The sequence below is a fragment of the Muscardinus avellanarius genome, assembly GCF_963383645.1.
Source record: "Muscardinus avellanarius genome assembly, chromosome: 1".
NCBI classification, from domain to species: domain Eukaryota; kingdom Metazoa; phylum Chordata; class Mammalia; order Rodentia; family Gliridae; genus Muscardinus; species Muscardinus avellanarius.
The window spans coordinates 55,873,026-55,898,458 of NC_137786.1; the positions used below are offsets into that span (position 1 = coordinate 55,873,026).

Below are 25,433 nucleotides of genomic sequence, written 5' to 3' on the forward strand. Positions count from 1 at the left end.
ATGTACCAACATAGGAGTTTCTAAAGCATATCCAAATGATAGACATCCTATTGTAGCAATATTACCATTATTATTTCACTCAGCTTTTGCCATTTTTATATATTAACATGAAATTTTACTAAATATTAGTTCATGGTCCCAATGTTAGCTGTGCATCATTTAGAAATGAAGGGACTTAATCGGAACAAAATATTGGTGCTATTTTCAATTGTCAGATTTTCATAAATGCTCCCTTATGAAAAAAATGAAGTTGTATTACCCAGTTTTATTAGAAATGCTATATTTTGTTGGATTCGTGTGTGTGCAAAGTAGAGAATATTTTCCTGCTGTGATTGATGTTAGGGCATTTATGAGGATAGTCTGCTATATTTCATATGTATATGAGGGTGTCATTGTTAAAATGTTCAAAAGAAAATTATGTATGTGATTTATATTTTATTATTTCCTCCTAGGATGTAATTTTTTCAATACTATGATTCCTGTCATGTTGTCAGTAGTGATTTGATGGCTAATATGCCAGAAATAATTAGATAAAAAAAGGTGATGCAAACGTCAAGACAATATAGCTTTCTTGTGAAAAGCCTTAAGCGAAATCACGCGTGTTCCATAGGCAAAGCCACGAACTGCATACATTTAAGATGCCTTCATTCACATTGCAAGCATGATGGAAACTGGTGCTAAATGCAGGAAGTGTGGGATGCAGCATATTTTGTAGGCATCTGCCTGCTCCTGACCTACCTGCAATTTTTGCTAAATGAAACACATTTTAGAAAATGCCATTCTTTGGATAAATTCAGAGTTTGGTGTATTGTCAGTGGGAAGGCGTTACATCCTGTCTTAACTTTTGAGTGAGAAAGATTCCATCCTCTCTGGATGGCAGCCTGCCCTTTGTTTTAGTCTCCTTCCCAACATGTTCAAAATATTTTTCTTTGCGGAAGAAAAAGATAAATTTAATATGAACTTTTATATATATATTTTTTTACCTTCATTAAACGCAGGGGGTCAGAACCTGAATGTTTCAAATAGCTATCTAAAATACAAGGAAAGGTAATTGGTGGTTTCAGTGTTTGCTCCTGAGTAGAATATCTCAGAGTAAGTGCTTAGATAAACTGGAACCCATTTCCAGGTGCTTTTCATTTCTGAGCATTGGGGTTACCAGTAGGTGAATATACCTGTTCACTTTTGTGTTGCTTTAACAAACAGTAGATATTTCTAAAGATTCTATAGTAATAACATCATTCAATAATATTGTAATATTAAGGTATTAAAATGATACAATAATAAAGTGTCAACTTTAGCCAAACATTTAACATGTTCTTGTCTCAGAGTTCATGCTAGAGTGTGTTTTAGGCATCTCTTTGGTTCCAGAGCTCTGCTTTCTAACTTGGATGGGTGTCTGGTGAAGAATCAGAGCTGAGGGGAGTCCTCAGCCACTTCCTCAGCCCCCAGCATGTTCCTAGGTGAAATGAAGGAGCCTGGAAGCCAGGAAGGTGGCTGAGCAGCCATGGGGAACAGATGCTTAGGGAGGTGGTAATGGTCTAGAGGAGGTAGGAGAGCTGGGGCACACGGCTGTAGCCTGTGAGGAAGGACCAGGCACCCACGGTGAGGGGCATGGACTGCACTGACCTTGAGGATAGTGGTCCCAATTTCCCTATTTCTAGCAGGTCTCTCTTTTCTCCCTTCCCCAGCTTCCTGATCTTAATCCCATAATGATATCTTTATTTTATAGATGAGAAACCAAAGTTCAGGGAAGGTAAAGGACTTGCCCCAGCCTACCAAGTGACTCTCTGGCAGAGCCTGAACAGACACTGGCTCTAGGTACAGGCTATTTCTCAGGAGGCTGTGGAATCATGGTTTCCAGAAAATGAAGGGAGAAGTCAAGGCTGTGGTTTCCCCTTTCTTCTTCTCAGCACTGTTCAGAACAGGGTGAGCAGCCTTGGCCTGAGTCATTTCACCTAAAAGGAAAGAGTGATTTAAGGCAGTGCCTTTGGTCCCAAGTTCCAGAAAGGGTGTCAGGGTAGAAAATGAAGAGCTGCCAACCCTCCACAGCTTAACAGGGATGTGTGTTAGGCCTGGCACATCTAAAAGAACACCCTTGGGCTGTGTAGAATGCACTGATTCTAAGTAAATATGGGTTGTATTTAGAATCGTGTAATTCAAGAGGGCAACAGGAGACTGAAGAGTTGTTCAAAGTTAGAGTGGAGGCCCAGAGACAGTTAAGAAGAAAGTGGAGGCCACACCTGGTAATATGTCTCTGCTAGCCCTCTTCTGTAATCCCCTCCTGCCCAGGGGTCTCTGGCTTTCCTCCTAATGTAGCTGAGAGCATGCTCCCGTTCCTTCTTAAGAGCATAGGGCCTGTAGAATTGGAGATTCCAAGTGGTCTTTCTGGTATGTTCTAACCATTGGCCAATTATGATATGGTCATTTTTCCTTAGGAGGTACAGAATCTGATGTCTTTGATGTTTTGTTTCACTTTTGCCTCCTCTGTTTAAACACTCAGGGGCAGTAGACCATGGTGGTTAGTCATGTAGACTCTGGAGTCATCCTGGTCAGGCTTGTCATCTTGGTCCTGCCTTTTCTGGGCTGTGGAATCTAAGGAAGTTGCTCAACCTCTCCGAGTATCAATTTCCTCATCTGTAAAATGGAATAATAATGGCACCTAATGCCACAGGCTGTTGTGAGGATTAAATGAGATGATTCAAAGTACTTAGAGCAGCAATTAGCACATGGTATGTGATCAATAAACACTGGCCATTATTTCTAATATTTAGAAGTAGAACATGGAGAAATATACCCAAGTAAAGAAGGAATTTAAGTCTAAGCACTAAAATATCTTTTAATAAAATGCAGAGCTGTGTGGGTCATTCAAGGTACTCTACCATTTGAATTGACACAGGGGTATGACTGAAAGCACAATAATAGATTTTCATATGTCTTCCCATGAAGGCTTCTGTTTGTTTTTGTACCTTTTTAAGTTTTTTAAAAATAATCTTTACCCTTTTTTTGAAAAATACAAAATTTTCATTGACCACTGGCAGTTATCTCATGAATGGAAAGAGTGAATGAATAGAGGGGCTTATCCACTTGGCCATCTTGGCTCACCTGGGCCATGAGCAGGTACAGAAACAGATGAACTCTTGCTCTATTGCCCTCAAGTAACTGACAGGATATGGTGGCTGAGCACTTTGTGGTTATCTGTCCTCCTTGATAAGAAGTAGTGACCAATCGCCAGGAGTGATGGCGCACGCTTGTAATCCCCGCCCCTGGGAGGCGGAGACAGGAGGATCAAGCAGGTTCGAAGCCAGCCTCACTGGCTTATAGCCCGGAAGTAGAAGGGTTTCCAGAACCCCAGTACCACCAAAGAAGAAGAAGGAGAAGGAGAAGGAGAAGGAGAAGAAGAAGTAGTCACTGCCATATTTACATGTGAAAACACGTAGGGGAAATCCCACCTCAGGTAGCATGAATGTACTAGAAATTGTAGCACACTGGGAGCTCTGACTGGTGGGACCAGGCAACATGTGGCCCTCCTCTATCATTCCTGCCACTGGTGCATGTAGAAGAGTGGAGGGAGAGGCCACCAGAAAGGCTCCACCAGAAAGGCTCCTCTCCATTCCCCTTGGGCATCTGTGGCCTGGGCCTCTGTATAGTATCCTGAAGATACTATACAGTATCTTCAGGATACTATACAGTATCCTGATACTATCAGTATCCCAGCTGAGAGCTGCTGGGAGGAGTGGCCAGTGGAGCGGGGTATGGTGATTGGTCTGAAAACTTCACACATCTTTGTGTTGTAAACACAAACAAAACAAAACAAAACCCTCACAGTATTTCTCAAATTAGCTCTTCAGTGAGAGTTCTATTGCTAGGTGGAATCCAAAGATGCCTTGACTTAGGGTAACCCACATAGAACTAGCAAAGAGAGGTTATTTGTTTTTAAGTATGTGAAAAATACTTGAGCATGTAACCTGGAGATAGACCTGTGTCCTGAGAGCAGACATCATCACTGTGGCCGGTGATTATAAAATATCCATCTATCCTTTGTGAGAATGTGCACTCAAATGCTGGGGTTTCCCCCAGTCTTCTCAGTTGGGAATTGAAATTGTTTTGGTTTTTATGAGCTACTTAATTGCAGTAACTATTAGAATCTAAATTTGATCTTTATTGTAGTGACCAAGGGTTTTGAGTATTACAGGAAGTAAATTCTGATCACAAAATGTGGGCATGTGATGTATCCACTTAGATATATTTTAAAATCAAATACCACGAAACCAAACTACCAAACTAATGCATGTGTATCTATGTTCATAGCTGCACAATGCACCATAGGCAAACTATGGAACCAGCCATGATGTCCATCAACAGATGAATGGATTACAAAACTGTGGGATATATACACAATGGAATTTTACTCAGCCATCAAAAAAAAAAAAACTCAATTACATCATTTGCAGGGAAATGGATGGAACTGGAGGGCATTATGCTAAGTGAGATTAGTCACAAAAAATAAGAAATCAGATGCTTTCCCTAATATGTGAGAGTTAGGGAGAAATGGGTCATAGGAGGAACTCTTGAAAGAGGAAATCCTATAGAGGAGTAAACAAGACAACCTAAAGGAGGAGAAAGGAGGGGGGAAGAGGAAAATCTCTAAAACACACAATGTACTTAAACATATTGAAGTCAATCACTAAGCCAAGCAAGGGAGGGAGGGACGGGGAGGGAATGGGGTGGGAATTGGGTAGGGGTTAAATCAGCGATGAGTACATGTTTGTACATACAAGTTTTTTACCCCAATATGTTGTATGAATATAATGCACCAATAAAAAAATAAATAAAAAATCAAATACCACAAAGCCCCTAGCTTCAGATTACAATTAATGACAGAGCCCACCAAGTTTTATAATTTGAGTACACCTGTAAAAGCAATACACACTGAGGTTAGTACTTGGTGAATTAACTCACAATTTTGTTAACATATTCCAGGAAGGTATAAAATCGCAGGAAAAAAATGAGTTTATTAATGGAAATTAGTCTAGATCCCAATTATTACCTGTGAATAGTGTCATCATTTGAAGTTTTATCGCATCTTAACACATGGCTTATCTTGATGAGAAAATATATAGCAAAGGGTAAATGTAGCAATTTTCCTTTTACTATTCCCTCCGCTAAGCCATTATTGCCTGATGTTATTTTTCAGCAGCCTTTCATTTTTGTCCCAAATGTTTTTGCCTCTGGCTGGTTTTATTTCTTTAAAATGTATGTGTATCACTTCTGAAAGTGATACATTTTGACAGGTAATCGATATTTTTTCATACTAGATTTGGTGGTGTGATGGTCATAATCCTCATCTTAGACTTAGTTAATGGTGGAATACTAACCTAGATTTTATCTCCAAGTATTCCTTTGTTAAGAAACATACTTTTCCTGCTCAGCCAGATGCGGTTCTGTCACTTCCGTGCACCACGCCGTCCCAGCAGCCACGTGCCTCCGTCGTCCGCTTATCTGGGATGCACATCAGCCGACTTTTTGATAGTGTGTCCTTAAAATGTCTTCTGATAGCGCTTCCAAGTAGCTTATGTCATTGGTCACAGAGAAGATACTTCTGGGTTCTCTTAGCTTTTCTTCTTCTTCTTTTTCTTTCTTTTTTTTTTTTTTCCATCTCCTAGAAACCTGTGATCTTTATTTCAAGGAGAAGTGTCTTTTCCTTCTCTCTCTCCAGTAGGAACTCGGTACTCTTCACCAGACCCTACTTTTTCTAGAAGCACCAGAACAATGAATATCATAGTCCCCAGAGCAGAAGTGTATATATAAGGACACTACTATTGGCTTTTGCTTTTAAAAGCTGAGCTTTTGAGGTTAAGGGTTTTTTTTTTTTTTCCTTCTTTGTTTTGTTTTGATTTCTATCTGAAGCCAGGTAGGATATCCTCCATCTCTATGAGTAGGCACCAGTTACTCTTAAAGTTGGTAGAAATATGCTGACCTGCTGCTAGGGCCTTGTCTAAGCAGATTCTTCGGATTCAGGGAACTTTCTCTGCTCTCTCTCAGAGGCAACTTGAGGGAAAAGGGGCAGCAAATGTCATCCCTTTGTGTTTCTTGAAGAGAAAGGTCTTCCCCTAGCAGGAAAAGATTAAAGTGCAGGGTGGGATCTCTTCTCCACCAGCTCTGCAGTCTGCCTAAAAACAAGCCCATCTCCTCTCCTTCTCTTAGCCCTTTCCTTTCCTCTTTCTTTTGCCCTTCAATTCAAATAAGAATTTATAGTTTTTTTTTTAAATCTGTATTAAAAAATATGGTTTGCGCTAGAATTTGTTGGTACACTTTGGTTTGCGTGATGACCAGTGTTATGCTCACTCACCCTCTTCCTTCCTCCCTCCCTCCCTTCCTGTCTACCTTCCTCTCTCTTTCTGAGTTGGCATTGCTTCTTTACATGTAAGAAAAAGCAAAAAACCATGGGGCTTTCTGCCTTAAGTGCTATCAATTACACGCGAACAGGCTTAAGTGGGAAACACCCTTCCGTTGCTTCCTCTGCTCGATGGCATCCCTTGACATCATGTGTCTGGAGATGTATGCCAAGACATCTGGGAACATAACATGCAATCAATTTTCCTCAGTGGTTAGATTCATAAATCCCCAAGCTATATTTAATGACATAATCTAATCAATTGATAGCAAGCCTAATAGTGTGTTGACAGCCAGGAAGGGATAGAAAGCTCACAGAATGCCTGAATAGATAAAGACCTCCTAGAAGCTTCCTTCCCCTCCCCCACATGAAACCTGTGTAGTTATCTGGATCACATCAGAATCCAGGAATTACTCATTTTTTTTCTTTTTAATTTTATGCCTGCCTTCCTCACTCCCTTTCTTTTAAGAAAACAAGTTTGTCTGATGGCTAGAATGAAAGAGGAGGTGATTCTCAAACAAACTGGAGATAGTCCTTGTTTCTCTTCTCTTGGGACCAAACAATTCTCTCAATTTAAATATCTCTAGAATGGACACCAGGGGGAATAATTTATTATAAATTGGTAGTACCGTGTATTGTTACCCCTGTGCCTTGCCAGTAATGAAAACTTAATATTCATCTCTTGGTTGTTTTGAATTGAAATAAGATGAGGCTGAGCGGAGTAAACAAGCTGAAACAGACTGTGAAATTGCACATGATGGGAATCTTTTTTTTTTTTTTCTTAACTGCTTATAGTCTATAAATAGGTTAACATTCCCACCAATTGTGGCTCTTAGAATTTCTTTCCCCTTGTTACATGGTGGTCAGGTATCAACAGAACTAAGTTATTTTCGGGAGGGAAATGAAAGGCTAAAGTGTTCCTGTCTTGGGGCTAGGCGGCAAGGTGTTTATGTAAATACAGGGCTCTCCCTCATGCTGGGCATGTGAAGTGCTCCTGGAGGCTGGCTGGAGAGCTGCAGTCCCAGCCCTGGGTTTCCAGGGTTTCAGGCTGTGTGTGTGTGTGTGTGTGTATCTGCCGTGTTATGTTTTCTTTGATGCCTTCAGAAAAGACAGCGGCAGGCAGGCATAGCAGTGCTGCTTGGCTGACCAGCTGTGCCCTCTTTTTCCACCGTCCCAATCAGCAGCTGCCTTTTGCAGAGGTGTCTGTCACCACTGATTTACTTAGCCACTTTGACCATAGAGTTGCTTCAGAAGGGGCTTGACCCGAAGCCTCTGCAGAAAGCCATTTACGGGTTGCCTGGATTGCCACGATCAGTATTTTTTTTTGAGGGGGGGGGAGAACAATAACAACAAAAACAACCTTGGATTTCAAGATTTCCTAATAGCGAGAGCCACCGCCCACCTGGATATATGCTTTGAGTGTTGGGAGCCACTTGCTGCTCTCTAGCTCTGAACTGCAAGCATCCGTGATCTCCGAAGTTGCCGGAGTGAATAACTAAGAGGACCAGCTGACTCGGGGCTCCAATCAGCTACAGCGTGATGTAAGTGTTTAGCAGCTGCGGGGCTCTGAATTAGCGTGTCCAAGTAGAGGTAGTGCAGCATGGCTAGGCTGTGGTGACAGACTCAGAGAGAGCAGAGGGGGAGATGGATGAGTCCAGCATCCTAAGACGGAGAGGGCTCCAGGTAGGAGATCGTTCCCTTCTTGACATGTGGTGTGGCCAGTGGCCGGCCACTGAGGATTTCAAAGTTTCCTTGTCATTTCTTTCCTGGGGACGCAGATGCGCACAGTTCTGAGTGTCTACTTGGCACCGAGCTCTGTTGAGTCTCTAGTCACAGGTATGGCACAGTGCAGGATTCAGTGAACGAGGTTCTTTTGTTGGAGACAATAGGTGTGACTTTTAGTTGGACACTTTGCTGGTGGTTTTTTTTTTGGCTGCTTGTTTAAGAATAGTTAAACCACGTCTGGTAGTGACAGCTGAGGAGCTGGTGTGGCATTCAGTCAAGTGTCTGGCAAGTCTGTCTAGGGTAGCAACTCCGACCTGTCCCAGGAAAGCTGGATTCAGTTCAGCCGTGGGATCAGCCTCCTCCGGGGCATCTGTGTGAGCCTGGTAGTTATGTGCAGTTGCTGGAAGTCTCCCTCCATCGGAAAAATGAAAGTTTCTGCTGGCAGCTCGATCAAAGTTTGCTGTAATTTATTTATGTTGAGATGAGGGAAAATGTGTATCTCCTGCCCTGCTTTTTTTGTGCCCAAGTTTCTCTAATTAAATTACTCTGACTTTAGCGTACAAATGTATTTCGAGTTAAAACTTGGCAAATTGGAAAACTTGAAAGGAAAGAAAAATAAAACATCTGTCTGGCAGTTGGTAAGTTTAAGGAAGCCAAAATATAAGTATGCCCAAAATGAGCATGTTCAACTCCTGGTAACTCTTTTACTTGTGATACTTTTTATGGTTACACTATTAGTCATTATTTTGAAATTGAGAAAATAGGTATGCTCAGGACCATAGACTATACAGCACGTTTAGAAATGCTTTTCTAATGATCTTTTGAATCTCAGCTGTTCTGTCTGTTAGACTGTCAATTGTTGATAGTGTTTCCATAATTACAATATCATAATATTGTAGGCAAACTGATGGACTCTTTGCAGGTAAACAAAAGAGGGACTCAAGAAGTCAGGTTAAATGTCAGCTATTGTTCCAGCCCTAAGTCCCCAGACTGCCTCCTTACGAATTCTGGTGTGGTCATTGTTTTTGAATGTACAGCGTGGTTAGTCACTGCTGTGGGTTTCCTTTCCTTTGTTTACATCACCTCTATAAAGTTCTGGTAACGCACAGCTGTTTGTGTGTGTTCATGTCCTCCTTGAAGTCACTGGTTAAATATGGAAAGGCTCTTTGTTTAAAAAATGACAAACTCTGCTAAACTACTCTTAGTTCATGTTTTTGATAAATTGATAGCAGTTCTTTGGAGAGTTTTTTACTTAATGTGTTTTTGGCGACCTTTTGATGGATATACATACATTTTTTTTAGAAGAAATTCCTTCATTTTCGTTTTTCCTTGCTGTGATTTGTGTATCAATACAACTTCACAGGAGATTGTGGAAAGCTGTAGTGCATTGGAGCATTATGAATTTCATGGACCCTTAATTGTAGAAATAAAAGAATCATTCTCTTAGCCATTTAAAATAATGGAGCTATTGTCCATCTAAAAGATTTACAATAAAACAAAGGAGACTCTAGCAGAAAAAGTAGTAGTGAGCTAGGTCTTTATTGCACTTCACATAGTTTTATTATACCTGCTGTCATCTACTATAGAGTGGATACAGCATGACGGGAGTTTTTTTTTTTTTATTATGAATGGGAGAAAAGTCCTCCTGTTGTGACAAATAGCGACAGAGCGGTGCCTCAAAGTTCTGCCGCTTCAGTTTCACTTCTTACTCTGCTGAAACAAAGGCTATTTTGCTTTTACTCCCATTCTGTCTAACATTTTAAAAAAGACATCACATGTGCAGAGTGGCTATTTTAAGACATTCCAATGCAAGGAAACTACAACATAAAAAAAAATTAAGTATATATTTGTGTTACAGCAGATGTCACTGTGGACTTCATGAGAATAACGCCACCTAGTGAATTTAAGAATTCAGTTAATTTACAAATAGAGCTGTGGAGCATCTCAGGGTGCCAGCAAGGTACATCTAGAGTGGTGAAGCCAGGCTGAAACCTGCACATTTGTACTCCTGGCTCTGCCCCTGTTGCTGGTATCCGCAGTAACACACACACACACACACACACACACACACACACACACACGCACACAGAGCTCTAACACTTCAATCTCTCCTTGGGTACCATCAAAAACTAAGGCAAAGCTTCATTATTTAAATCCCTAATATGGCTGTGTATAGTGGGATGAGCCTGTAATACTAATACATGGGGACTGAGGCAGGAGGACTTCAGCTTTGAGGCCAGTTTCAGCGACTAAGTGAAACCCTCAGTAACTGAGTATGACCTTGTTTCAAAATAAAGAATAATATAGGGCTGGAGGTGTAGCTTGGAGGTAGAATGTTCCTGTGTTCAGCCTCCAGTAGCAAAAATCAAACAAAAAATGAAGCCCCACTATAATAATAATCTAAACAGAAAATAGTATCCTCTTTCCAGCCTCTTATTGTCTTTTTTTGTACTATGGATTAAACCCAGAAATATTCTACCTCTGAGCTACACACCCCAGCCCTATTTTTTAATCAGAGCAAGTCACAGCCCTTCCAGCATCCACTTAGCCTTCTGTAAAATGTACAACCTAGCATATGACTTCTGAATTTATTAAATAAGGAGATAGGTATTCTTGAATTTGTTAAAGTCCATTTAATAAATACACTAGCTTATAGTATGTTTTCAAAAAATATTATTTTGTTGGAGTCAGGTGTGGTGGTACATATGTGTAATTTCAGTACTTGAAAGGCTGAGCTACGAAGATTGCAAGCTAAAGGCCATTATCAGCAATTTAAGTGAGATCTTGTTTCAAAATAAGAAATAAAAAGGTCTGGGGAGTGTAACTCACAAGTAGAATGCCCCTGAGTTCAACCCCCAATAAATAAATATATATGTTACATATATATATTTTCTATATACAATTTCTATATACAATTTCTATATAACTTTTATATACAATTTCTTTATATATGTATACAGTGATTTAATATATAAAATCATATTTGTATATATTGTTTATTTAATATATTATTTATATGTAATTATATTATGTTTATATTGTATATTTTATGTTACTATATATAGTAAATATATAATTGCATATCCAGATGTTACATATAAACATGTATAAATATATGCCAATAATGCATATGTGTATATATATTATACATTATTTTTTGATAAATAAGGATAATTTTTTCTCTCTATAACATCTCAAGAAATTGTCAACAAAGTGTAATTATTATATATTTGGCCCATGTTTGTTGTTTGAAGTTTTCTTTGAGTTAGGACAATTATTAATAGTAAGGATTATTTATTTACAGGGATCATGATGACAGGAGAGTATATATAGGATTTTATGTAGTCATGGGAGTGTGTGCACTGCATAGATGCTAAGTATGTGGAACTGATCAGTTCTTTAAATAACTTAAAGCCTAGAGTAAAAAAAAATTTGAAATACATACTATTCTAATGCTCTAAAATTTAATTTTATAATAATGCCATATCTATTTGGTATAAAATTCTGTCATGTATGTGTTTAGAGCCCATTTTTAAAAATTTTTGTACCTCAAGCTCCCAACAAGAATCCTGGTGATGTCTTTAAAATTTAGACTTTGAAAAATTACTTCATTCAGACCCTACAATTTCTCAGAACATGACTACCTCATAAAATGGCAGCACAACTGAGTTGTTCATCTTAGCAGCTGTGCTTTCCCATCTTTTCTGTGGACTTTGCTAATATTTCTAGTACCACTGATAGCGCTTCCATCACTGCCTTGGAAATGAGAGTGAAAGAAAAAGGCCCCAATGGCCTCCGCCAACAGGACCTGGGAAACTTGAGATTGCATCTGAAAACATGGGGAATTCTGACGGATGGATGGGCTTGGGCAGACCTTGGACTTGGAACAATTTGAATTTCTGGACAGGTCTAATTCGTCAAAGGATAACTGGCTCCTTTTGGGCCTAATATCCCTCATCTATGGATCATATTTTTTAAACTGTCAGAGAAATTAATTGTTTTGGTGGTTTTCATTGTATGTTTTCCTTGTATTTGCTTTAATGGCAATGTCCCCATCTCTAATGTGATAGATTCCAAGAACCAGTGAACAGCAGGCATCTTTAGGGCCGGCAGAAGTCAGAAAGAGAGGGGTGCCCCAGGGAAACTTCCAAGGCCTGCCATCTTCTTGTGCTCTGCTCTGCTTGGCAACTTCTCCCCTTGGTGCCCTCCTCCCTTAATTAAATATGACCATTTCAGTTCCCTTTTCAGACTGTCACATGCAGCTAGAATATGAAAACATATTTTCCTAAATTTACTATATGATACAGCTACATTAAACAACAACAAAACACATGTTTAAAAATTAGACTTCTAAATTAGTATTTTCAGGTTTTGTTTGCTTTTTCTTCCTGTCTCTGATCTCACCTCCAATTTTATTTTTTGTTTTGTTTTGTTTTGTGTTTGTGGTACTGGGGATTGAAGCCAGGGGCATTCTATCTCTGGGTTACACTCCCAGGCCTTTTTATTTTTTGGAACAGGGTCTTGCTAATAACATTCCCACCTGGGCCTGTGCTGACTTTCCACTGGCCCTCTTCTGAAATTCAAATTTAGCTAGCCAAGAAGCACGTGCACCTTCATGGTCTGACTGGGTATCAGACCACCTCTCTTTTGTTCTTGAATGTAGGACATCCAAGTCATGATGTCTCAGTATTTCCTCTGAGTCAACTTTAATGTAATTATGGATGTGTTTACACTCTACCTGAAATTCAATAGCAGGATCATTATGTGGGAGTATTCTTCTGTCCCTATTCATTTGAAGAATCTGGGTAGCTATAGTGAGATGTCTATTGGAGGGTTATAATAGACACACTTATGATAACATTAATTCCTCTTGGGGATAATGTACCTTTGTTCTTCAGCAGTTCCAGAAAAACATAGAGACTTTGTATGGAACAGGAAGAAGCAAGATGTAAATGAACTTCTGGTAGGTTTGGGCGCCTAATTTGTTAGACAAATCAGAGGCGTATCTCAGTAGAACTTTTTGTCCATTGGAAGTGTTGGATATCTGCCTCTGAGTTGGTGCTGTAGTGTAGTTTCTTGATCTAGAGGACATAAAGATGTGTGCCCTCAAAATTCATGTTTAGAAAAAATTTCTATTTTGTCCTCTAAGAAATAGTTCAGCATACCTTAAAAAATAAGCAGCACAAAGTAAACAAATTTAGACACAAGCTCCTCCTTTGCACCACCCCAACCCTTCCTTATTATTAAAGCACCGAAACATTGCCATCTCTGCATTTCTGTTAATGAGATAGATCTTAATAACCCTCCAGGTCATCCTGCTTCCCACTTTTGATATGTCTTTCCTCCTATCACTGAGCCCTGTTAATTAGATCATACTCACGTGGGGAGTCTAGGCCTACCCTCTTTCACATCTGGATTTTGGAGATCGCCCATGCCGAGGCTCTCTCCAGTCCCTCCTCCAACTCAGCCCAGCTCACAAGCTGGCCCCTGCTTTGAAGGCCCAATCAGACGTCCTCTACTCTGTCCCATAAAGTAAAAGCACACACTGCTCTTCCTCATGTAGCCCTAGTCTGCCTTTCTGGTCTCTTTGTCAGTTCTTTGTCTTCTAAAACCCTGTTTCATCACCTCTTTTCCCAGCACGCTTGCTTTGGGATTTCCAAACTTCATACATCCTCTTTTCTCACAATTACCTTTCTTTATTTTGCCTAAATGCTTCCTGTTTATCAGAGGCCAAAGTAAATTCTAATTCTTTCATGGAATTTTTAATAATTTATGGATTCTGTTCAGAGCTTTATAATAGCTCATTGTTGATTTTATTTGTACACCTCATCTTATGGCACGATGCAGTTAAAACCAATTTTAGAAAATACTAAAGGAGCTAATAACATGATTTCATTTATGAGTATTTTACCTTGAAACTATATAATTAAGGATTTGTGGTTTTACGGTCAGATATGTATGCTTAATGACAGATAAAGTCTCTTTACCACTCTGAGTCTTTATGTCCATCTAGGTAAAAGGAAGGTAATAAATGGAGCATTTGACAACTGAAGGAGAGTAAAAATCTTTCAGCACAATGTCTGACACATAGTACTTTCTCAACTAACCTCAGTTCTTTTCCTTTTATCACCATAAAGTCTTACACAGTGCAACTTTAAGTAATTAAATATAAGTGTCAGGAGGGCTGGGGCATGTACTCACTGGACAATTTTAGGAGAACTTAATGAAGGGATTGTGTTAAAGATAAGGGTATCAGGAAAGTTTAGGGGTTTGAAGAAACAGGGAGCCATTACCATCTCTAGCCCTGAGACAGAGAAGACAGGAGACAGGAGCAGGGATCTTAGGTACAGGCACAGAATCAGTCATGTGACTCCTGACAGAGGTATAAGGGGAAAGATAGCTCAACCTATTTTCTTCTGTCCTTCTGAACTCTTCCTGTGTTCCCCAAGAGCAGCTGCCAACAAGAAGCCACAGGACAAGGGAATCTATGGACTCCGGGGCCCAGCTCTGGGTGCAGAGTACTTTAGATGGGTAATCACAGTACATCCAGGGTGGTTTGTAATGGCCTGCATTGAACTGCCCCTTGCTCTTAGCATTTTGCCACCCAAAGCCAGTATCCAAGTTTCACAGTTTATATCACTGGGACCTGAACATTTGGACAGATTCAAAGGGCCCCAGATCCTGCCCACTTTAGCATCTGAAGCTCATGGCTTTTCTTTGAATCAGTAATGTAGGACACCTGTGCTGCAGGTTCTCTAAGCAATCTGTTTGTGAATTATTCTGCTTTCAAGCTTGCAAAATCCTGGGCAAGTTTGTCCAGGAGAAGTGATGTATGAGGAGAGTAGCCCAAGAGACCTTTCATGGTTCATCTTCCTGATGTCTTCCCCCATAGTCAGAGGACGCGCCAGGACTCGACACACCTACACCATCAGTTTCCGCTCCTATGGAAGCCCCTTTGTAGAATCACAACTTCACATTACATCCCTGGCTTTTATTGAGGGTTGATAAAAGAAATGACTGAGAAAACATCTTTGTGCTTTTTTGTAAAACTCCTCTCAGAGCTCTATCCATTATGCAGTGCACTTTCTCTTCTATCAGGCACACAGGCTAAACGAGCTTCAAGTTCAGTACTAAACAGTCCCTCCCTGCCTAGGTGAGCTGGTTTGCATGTTTGAGTCTGGTAAAGAGAGCTGTGTGAGTGGCCTGTGTCTCTCCATTTGTACCTTAGCTGCTCAGACCTGCTTAGTTGCAATAGATTCCTGGGTAGAATTAGCCGCCACTTCATTGTTTAGCTCTCTGTTCCTTCTTTTATGAGTTCTATGGTTTTATTTATTGTAGCATTTAAAAATCTTTAATTGATTCAAAAGGTACTTTTTAGTAGATAAGACCTAAACATTTTGATAATGGCTCATTTAAAACAATGAAATTACTTAAAAGAATGATAGAAGACAAAGGAGACTAAAAGACCGGCTAATCAATAAACTAGATAAACTACAAAGATTGAGAATTACGTGAACTTACGGAGATCAATATGCATGCAGCAACCAATCATTTTGTTGTTGGCACCAGGGTCTAACGAAGTCAGATAGGGTACTTGGATTTACTAGAAACTTAAATTTCAAACAAATTGTGAAAAACAGTATTGCTCTTTGAAGTATCGTAGAAATCACGCGTTTTTCTTTGAAGCAACCAAAAGCAGGGGGATTGGCAGATATTTTATGAGATACACATGTTAGAGGATGATACTGCTATAAAAACATGCTTTTGACAAATATTTAGTACTATGGGAGAAGCTGACACAATAATAATGTCAAATGAAAAAAGAACAGGTTACTAAGTGTATACATGATGTGTATACAATTCTTTAAAAAGGTGCACCATGAACAGATGCATGTGTGTACATGTGTGACATAGGGTGTGTGTGTGTGTGCACCTGTTTGTTTATACACACGTGTATAGTCTGGTCTAGTGGGATGAAGGAAAGAGCCTGCTTGTGCTTTGAAGTGTTCAAGGTCATCTCTACCACTTATCAACTGTGGTGATGTTGGCGGCACGATTTAATTTCTTAGCAATATAGTGTAGGCACTTATTCGCAGAGTTGTTCAGGGTGAATTAAAATAAGCTATAAAAAAACCTAAAAAGTATTCGTCATAGCTAATACTTACTGAGAACCTTATTTTCTTGTTCTTCATCATTAACATTTGAAAAAATAAGAACACACTAAACTGTTAATTTCTTGTATATTGTTAGAGTCATATGAATTTGTTTTTCTCTAACCATTCTGCAGTGTGTCTTATTTCATAATTAGCCAAAAATGTGAGCTAAAGGGGCTTTTTTTTTTTTTTTTTTTTGCAGTCCTGGGGATGGAATCCAGGGGCATTCTACCTACAAGCTCCACCTCCAGCCCTATTTTTTTATTCTTTATTTTGAAATGGTCTCACTGAGTTGCAAAGGACCTAAGTCCACGAACCATGATCCTCCTGTCTCAGCCTTCAGAACGCTGGGATTACGAGCGTGTGCCACCACACCCAGTTGAAGGGGCCTATTTTTATTATTTATTTATTCAATGGCTAAAAAGACCTTTGGAGTACTCAGTGCCATCAATGAAAGTTCCTTTAAGACTTCTAAAAAATTTTTTATACATTTTTTTTTAATTGAGGGAAGCAAATCATCTGTAATGTGATGCAAGTCTCCTAACCTTAGGACAGTGGCTTGACTGAAGCTGGCTGCACTTTGAATTGCCAGGGGAGCTTCCCAAGGCCTGTCTACAGTCAATTTCTATCTCACAGTGTGTGTAGCCAGGGCTGAGACTCACTGCCCCTAGAGAACTTAGATGCTGACAGTGGGGGGCAAGAAAGGCAAATAAGCAAGGTGACATTTATTTTTTTGTACTGAGCATTGAACCCAGCAGTATTCTACCTCTAAGCTATACCCCCAGCCCTTTTTATTTATTTATTTGAAACAGGGTCTCACTAAGTCGTGGAGGGTCTCCTCTCTAAGTTGCTAAGACTGACCTCAAACCCATGATCCATCTCTCACCCTTCCAAGTATTGGGATAACAGGTGTGAATTATCGTGCCTGACTTAAATGGTGTTAATTGGATGCAGTGATCTGTTGGTGGTCAGTAAAAGGGATGGAAGAAGCTGGAGATGACTCCCAGGCTTCAGTAGTTAATGACTATAAACCACAACAATAACTAAGCATGATGTGGACAATGAGAGTGCGCTCAGGTGGGTCTGTGAATCTTGTGTTTGAATCACTGTGGAGACATCTGGGTCAGATACTCTGGGAGCACTTGGGTGTGTGGCTTTAGACTTCCAAAGAGAAATCATTAGATTAATAATTAATTGTACTAGATTATGAATAAGGAGAAGACACAATTTCAGACTAATAGGTTTCTATTAGAATAGTTCTCAAGAATTATACCATAATGTGTATTGTTTTGTAAGAATGGTTAAGATTATATAGTGAACAAAGTAGTTTTCTGGTTTAGTATCAGGCTTTGAGAAATAATGCGTCCAATTTTGGAGATGTGTTTTTTTTTTTCTATTGCAAATTGCTTCCAACTTTGACAACGTGCCTCCAAGTCTCATTCCAATACAATTTTGAAAAGGCAGAATGAAACACCTCAAAGTAGAGGCTGTAATGGGAAAAGCAATTCATTCTTAAATGAAGATGATGAGGTTGGTGCCATGTTGCTTGAAACAGTAAGTGAATTTAAAACCTGAGTAAGATTGCATCAAAATTCAGCCAAGATGTGTGTTCCATCTGAATAGAATCTCTGTAATTGAAAATAGGGGGTTAAACTAAGAAAGACACCTGACAGCTAGAATTTTATCAGTTTTCTGATGCTCTGTTTTCAGTTTCTTTTTGCACATTTGTGTGTACAAAAAAAAACCCCATTAAATCATATCGATAATAAAACCTGAACCTTTTTTTTTTCAGGAATTGGGGGATAGTAGACACATGAGAATACTAGCTTAATTTTTTTGAAACACTTTCTTTCGAGTTCTTGCCAAGTTCGTTAGTATGTTGATAATATGTATGCCCTTGGGAAATTGGTGGAGAGTCACAGGTAGAATCTATAACAGTGAGCTCAAATTATTATAGACTGGGTGTGGTGGTACATACCTGGAATCCTGGTACTTGGGAGGCTGAAATAGGAGAATCGCAGGTTTGAGGCAGGCTTGAAAGGATACAAACATTCAAACCAGAGCACTAACTCTGGCCCAGGAAGAAGATGACTTAGTAAAAGTATCTTTATTATTTTGTTCACTATCCATTTATTTCTTTATTCCTATTTTTTAAACTAAATTCTTCCCTAGTTGTTGAGTGCCTACTAGGATCCCAGCATAACACCATGTGATTTTGATCCCTCAGTTTCTACCTGTCCTTGTTTTTATTAAAAGGAAATAAGAGAGATTGGAAGACAGGAAAGAAAAAAAGTGCTATGATTGGGAAGGTACAATATATTGATAAGATTATTCAAATATATATTAATTGTGTATTAACTATATTTTGTATTCAAAAAGTTAAATGGAGTAAGGGGACTTAGAAAGGGCACAAAATAGCTAATGTGTCCAGTAAAGGCTTTTGGTATCAGGGTTGCAAAATGCTAATTAGGAGCCAAGGGGCCTCACAGACATGGTGATGGGGCGAGGTGTAGAATCAAAGAGAGCCCCTGTGCACAGCATTAACCCAGAATAGTGGAGATGGCATCTAAAATGCTTTTGTTTTAAGTGGACAAATATTGCCAAACTTACTGTTTTGCCTCCTGGAAGAGTGTTTTAATTTGTTGACTGCCAGTCTTCTGATTTGTGTGTGGGTTCTTTCTTTCTTTCTTTCTTCTTCTCTTTTTTTGGCTAATGCCCGCGTGCATAGCCACATCTGTTCATGCCACATCTGTTCATTTTCATGCACGTCTTCACTGACCACACTGTACTGTACGCGGCCTTCCTAGAATTTGTTCCGTAGAAAACTTGTGTCCCCAACATACTTGCTTTGAAATTATTTTGATGTGTATCAGCTGGAATAGGTTTTGAGCTCCTGGATATTGACTTCTGTATGCCACTTTCTCTAGAAGCTAATTGACTGATTTGGGGTGGAGGCGAGATGAGAGTCTATACATTTGACCAATTTCACAGAGCTTACCTTGCAGGCTATTGAAATGCAAATCCAGGCTATGCTTAGAGACTCCAAGAATTCACACATTCAGTCCTTTGTTTTCTTCTGAAAAATAAGCATTCAAAATTCATGCACATTCTATTATTCATGTGCTTTATATTTAGGTTCCGCTTGTATGTCTCGATAAATCTTATCACCATTATTTAAAATTTCATGAATGAAACTTTGCATCTCTAATGCCACACCAGCGTCGACAACTTTAACCAATCAAAATAATTTGAATGTAGCATTTAATGAGTTCTTATGTGTGTCTGGGCATATGCATTTACATATACACCTATGTCATTGTCTTATCGATGCTGTCTATATTTAAATTTGTTCTGTGTAAAATGGGTAAGAATTCAAAACCACCTTCTGTTGTTTTGCTCCAAGAAACCTGACTCTCGTATGTGATGCTTAAAAGGCTTGCGGGAGGCAGAGCACCGATGTCACAGCATTTTTTTTTCTTTGAGAATTCTCATATTCATGGTCCTAGAAGAGATTTCTTCCTTTGCTGTCAATTCACCTGTAGTTTCAGGTCATCCACCCCTTTTCATTTGTCAAATACTTTAGGAAGAATATTATGTGTCAGCAAGACACTTCCTGTGTTACTTTTTCTTGTCTACAGGTTAGTCCTCCTGGAACAGTTCGTGCCTTTGATAATGCCCTTTTTCCTAAGCTGTGGTCATTTTGCCCATAAGAAGAGAGAGTGGCTTTCTTTGCCAGAACCAGGACTCTCCCAACCAGTGTCCTGCCTTATACCTGTTGGGGATGCTGCTGAGATTTTCTGATAAAACCTTTGCATGAGGCTGGCTCTTTGGCTTTATGTTTGGAAGAAGGAACACAGATTTAAGTGATGTTCTTTGTTAAGCCCCGCGCCTCCATAGAGGAATGTTGGTCACGCTTTGAATTAAGCTTTTTGTCACTTTCTGGGAGCCATATCAAAAGGGGCTTTGCCAGTTCTCTCTGGAAGGCTCTGTGATTTTCAGGAAGGGTCAGTTGCTCTGAGAAAATATCAAATGTCCATGAGAACTTTGATGCACAAGCCAAGATGTATCAGTGTCCATGCTTGAAGCACAAAGGAGCCACACAAAGTCTTGACTGGACCTTGCTTGCTTACTTTTATGAGTTACCTAAGTTGTTAGCCCCCTCTTTAGACTTAGTTAAATGAATATCCTGGGGAGGATAGTGGCGGCAGCCGGGACAGTGGCCACATCATTTCCTGCCTCCTCTCACTAGAAGGATGTCTCTCATTATAGTGGCCCTTCCCGGCATTGTCAAATGCTTTCCTTAAGCTGTTCTAAACTGAAAACTGGTGTGAAGTCTGGCATTTGTCTCTAACAGCTGGTCCCAGCCAGTCCTGACTGCACACGTGCACACACGTGTGTGTTGGAGGGCCACGGTGGATATGGACTATGGCTTTGTGCTTTCCATGAATCTCCCTCCTGCCCTGGGTTTTCTTAGTTATGAACTCATGAGGCTTTTTAAATTTTCAGACACAGAAATATATTTATTTAGTGTTCTTTTTATCCACATTATAAGCAGCAGTTACTTTGGACATAGTATAATAATGTTGATTTGATTCAACATTATTGTTGAATAATCACCTTTGGTTGAGGAAACACCTTTGGCTTTTACATCTCTTTGCAGAAAAAGTGATGTAACATTCTTTCTAGCATCTCAACTCTCCCCATTTTTACTTTGTGATCGGTGGGAAGGGATGTAGTTCTACAGCATCATCATTGGACCAGTCTCATGGGAACATTCAGTCACTCACCTAGTAGGCTCTTTGTTGTACGTTTTTACTTTTTCATAAGGACAAACAAGACTCAATTGCTGTTGATTTTTAGAAGCTTAAGGCTAGAAGGGGACAGAAAGACTACAGTAACTACAGAGTTAAATGTAGTGCTTTTCAGTGACACTTTATTAAGGGCCAAATGAATAAGTAAAAAGAGACATCTATTTACTGAACGATATTTATTTGGTCTTCTTCCGTGCTGGGACTTCAAGGATGCTCTTGAAAATAGCATCCTATGTAATAGTCATAAACATAGCATTTATTAAGCTACTAAATGCCAGACACTGTTCTAAGTGCTTTCCATAAGTTGACTCATTTCATTTCTAAATAACCCCTTAGGGAGTGTGCTGCTGTCTTCCATTTTCAGAAGAGAAAATTGGAGAGTTACCTAACCTTTCGCTAATTCACAGAATTAGTGATGGTGACTGGTTACAAACCTAGAAATCTGAATGCAAACCCAGGTGCTTTAGCCATACTCTCAATGTCCATATACATTTTTGCCTCTTCAAGGTATGCAGGACAGATGGGCCAACTGATAATTATCCTCTACTGTAATAAGCTTAGTAGAAGTTCTAAGATAATGTGTGCTATGGTTTGGCTGTGGTTTTGGACTCTTGAGCCCCAGTGTGGAGATGCCCTTGAAAGAGATTGAGATTAGTTCTTGTGAGAAGATTGTTACAGAAGGCTGAGTCTGATCCCACCCAGTCTTTCTTGTTGCCTCCTCCCTATTCATGTGCTCCTCTCTCTCGCCTGAGACACTTTGCCATCCGTCACGAGGCCATCAACAGAGCCCAGCTGATGCCGCCACCCTGCCCTGAAATCTCCTGAACTGTGAGCTAAATTAACTTCTTTTCTTCATAAGGAGCCTGTCTCAGATATTTCATTAAGGTGAGAAAAAGCTGAATATCACAACATGGAAGCCCAGAGATGGGTCTGTTAGGGTGTCTATGTGCAGGTGGTAAGCTGGATAGAAAAATTGTAGTGAGTTTCACCCGTGCAAATTGAAAAGTTGGAGATATAGCATGATTTTTCAACTGTAGGGTTAGACAGGGAAATCAGTTCTGAACATTTCATCTGTGAGAGGAAAGAAGGACTAACGTTTGTTGTACTAAGAGCAGGAACATTTTGGCCTGTGGACATGCAACTAGTTTATTGCTAGTGATTAATGGCTTGGGTCCTAGAAAAAAATTGAGGTAATGGACAATCCAATTGTAAGTCATGTCATTGCATCAGAAGAAGGTATATTATGATATAAAATTCCTGGATATTCTCTTGCATCCTAGAAGGATTTCAGAAACTAGTTGGTATATGAAGAACCATGTTGAACAGGGAGAAATAAAAAAAATTAAAAAGATGGAAGGTTTAAAGTTTTAGTTGTTATTTAAGTTAATTTTAATTCTGGGAAGATAGATTAAAGTGCTCGTGGAGATAAAATGGTACCTAACATTTATTAAATTAATTATGGAAAATGACTTTGAGATAGAGCTCTAATTTTGCTTGACAGCCAAATTGAGATCTTGTGTGTGAAGATGTAGTCCCCTAGTGCTCAACGCCTCCTGGACATTCATTCCTTCTGAGCAGCCTCTGACTTCTGCTTGGGAAGATATTCTTTCTTGCTGGGCATCAATTAGGAAATACATAGCCTCAACAGGAGATCAGAGCTGTTTAGAGTATATGAAGAACACTTACGTTAGGAAGTTGGCCAGAAGAGGAAAAAAACAAAATTCTCAATAACAACTTAAGGCTGTCGAATCAAACCATGCCTGAAGCGAAACTTCTCACTGGTCTTCTCAGTTATACCAGTGGGTACACGCTTTATATTGTTTAAGACAGTGTGAATTGTGTATTGTTACTTGGAACAAAAAGCACCCGCACTGTTTTGAGGATTTTAGTTACTATTTTTTAAGAAAAATATTTTTATTTTATTGTCATATATTTAGTGTGCCCACTGCCCTTCACCAAAGTATCTTTTATAATCTTATATAGAGATGCCTTACTTTTATTTGTTATTTTACAAAGCAGATATGTTTTATACATGAGTGATTTGTTTCTGAGTAAGTTAGAAGAGGTGCAAAGAAGGTGATACTTACTGGGTGCAAATTTATTTCAGTGGCATTTGTCATAAAAATATTGAATTTTTTCTTCTCTGAAGGATTCGTACATTTGTGCTTTTATTCTGCTAATCTCTTAAAATCAGGCAGAGATTTGTTTATTGAGTAAAGAATTACTAGGCATGACTTCACCAATGATCAGCTAGCCCAAGTTATTATAATTTTTAACCCAAGTGATTTGACAGCGATAAATAGCTGAAGTGGCAAGTCAGCATAAAGCTTTACTTTGTTATTGCCTTTTATCACTTCTATAAAGTATCGTTCTCATCTGGCAGCTATTAGATGCAGTTGTGTGAGGATTAGGATGTGTGGGACAGGAAATCCTGCCTAGTCACTTTTTAAAAAATCGTTCGATTCATTTCCTTCTTTTCTTCCCGGTTTTCCTCCGGCCTCTGGTGCATTTACTTTATGAAATGTTCTGAGAGTTATGGTCTATTGGCTCATGATTTAAGATCTAGCTTCACAGACTCTCTGGCCAGACCATATGTGTGTGGGTAGCAGAGCATTTGAACGCACAGAGACCTGTAGCTGAGCTGGCTGCTGTGTGAGGCCAAGGAAGCACAGCAACCCAAATCTCTATCAAGTCTTCACCCAGGAGATGTCCACCCTCTGCCTGACTCACCCTTCTGCTTCCGACTCCCCTCTTCCTCCTGTCCGCTCTTCCTTCCACTTTCCCTTCCCTTTCTCTTTCCTCCTCTTCTCTATTACCCTTTTCTCTCTTCCCTGCGTTTGTTCCTCCCCTTCCTATGCTTCTGTCCTTTTTCATTTTCTCCAAATTCTCTATTTTCTGGAGTTCACTTGAATTTCTATACTCCAGAGAGGCAACGGTGCATTCCAGCCCACGGCCAGGGCGAGGTGCTCCTCTTCCAAGTTCCAGTACCTGCTCAGCTCCTGTCAGACTTCATCCTAACTCCTGTCTCCTTTGCCCACCACGGTCCACCAACTTGAGATCAAGAAAAGTGACACGTCTGTCCCCTGTCATGTCTCCCAGTGCATGGTTAAACCATCAAGTGGTATTTGTTCTCTTTAGAGGCTAGGGTTGTAGGTGATTTTAATTCTTTTTGTGTTTGGGGGCCATTCTATTAGGACTCTACGTTGTGGATTATTTTTATAATCAGAACAGAAAGTTTTTAAAAAAAGCGCAATTTGATAAAGGCTTTGTGTGAAATAAAGGAGACTCTCCCAAGGTCTGCTCGCATGTTAATGGGGTCCTTGGCAGAAAGCATTACCTCACCGGCACGAGGCAGAGGCAATTATTTATAGTGGTTACATCAGCCAGAATGAAGATGATGAATTCTGGATTCTTGTCTCTGCACATCCTCATCCTCCAAAGAATTTCTGTTAAAGAATTTGCCTGGTTTTTTATTGCCTTTCCTACTCCTCCAGGGTCCAGTTTTACAGCTTTTCTATAAAAATAAATAAATACAAACCCACCACCACAACAACAAAGAGCTAAAAGCAAAATTAAAAAAGTCTTCTTCAATAACTGTAGCCTGAGGTGCTTAAGAATTAGAAAATCATAGAATTTTTCAGTCCAGGGGAAAAACCTTAATCAAGTTTAATTACTTCATCTTTCAGCTTAGAACATTGAACTTCAGAGACATAAAGTGAATATGGGAATCAAGGTGCTTTTATTTATATTCATCGAACATTCTTTCACCTGTTCACTCTGTCTTCCTAAACGTGGTGATGATACTTGAATTATTTTGTGAGGCCACACTGGACTCTCACTGTATAAGGAAGACACTAGTCCCTGTCCAACCGAAATCACCCTTTTCAGAAAGCCCATTAATACCCTCAAGGAGGTCTTCAGCTACAACTTGTTAAACTGCAGAAGCCTGTCCTGTTGCCTCTCATTTTCTATAACTTGAATTCCTATGAATTTCTTAACTGCTTAATATCACATAGGAAAAACGGAAATGTCCTCAGTTCGAGACACAAAAGAACCATATGCAAAGCCCACTAGTGGGATGACAGGGAGAGCTGGGGCTTGTGGCCAGACGGAAGAATATAAACTATGCTTAAAGGCATCCATATCCATTTTTATTTTGGAAACTTAAGCTCCAACAAAACATCCACATAGGCCATGACTAAACTTTTAACATTGTATATGCAATTTCTTTCAAAACTAGGCTCTTAATTTTTTTTTTTTTACAAAATCTATTTTAAGCTTGTTTTTAAAAAGAAAAAAGAATTGTACCAAGTAGAAAGTACTTTGTCTTGGAATGAAAGAGAGTTTTCC

The 25,433-nt window shown here is 39.5% G+C and overlaps 1 protein-coding gene across 5 annotated transcripts in view; it reads left to right on the forward strand.

Annotated features, from left to right (window-relative positions):
* MAST4 (microtubule associated serine/threonine kinase family member 4) overlaps positions 1-25,433 on the forward strand; it is a gene marked incomplete at both ends in the record, with an annotated part of 610,384 nt that overhangs the window by 238,824 nt on the left and 346,127 nt on the right. For 3 of the 5 annotated variants that reach the window (XM_080702974.1, XM_080702977.1, XM_080702979.1), the window contains one exon: positions 8,039-8,077. The exons of the other annotated variants lie outside the window; for them this stretch is intronic. In XM_080702974.1, the coding sequence (XP_080559100.1) occupies positions 8,039-8,077 (39 nt within the window). Of the gene's footprint in view, positions 1-8,038; positions 8,078-25,433 lie in introns of those variants that run through there. 5 annotated transcript variants of the gene reach the window in all.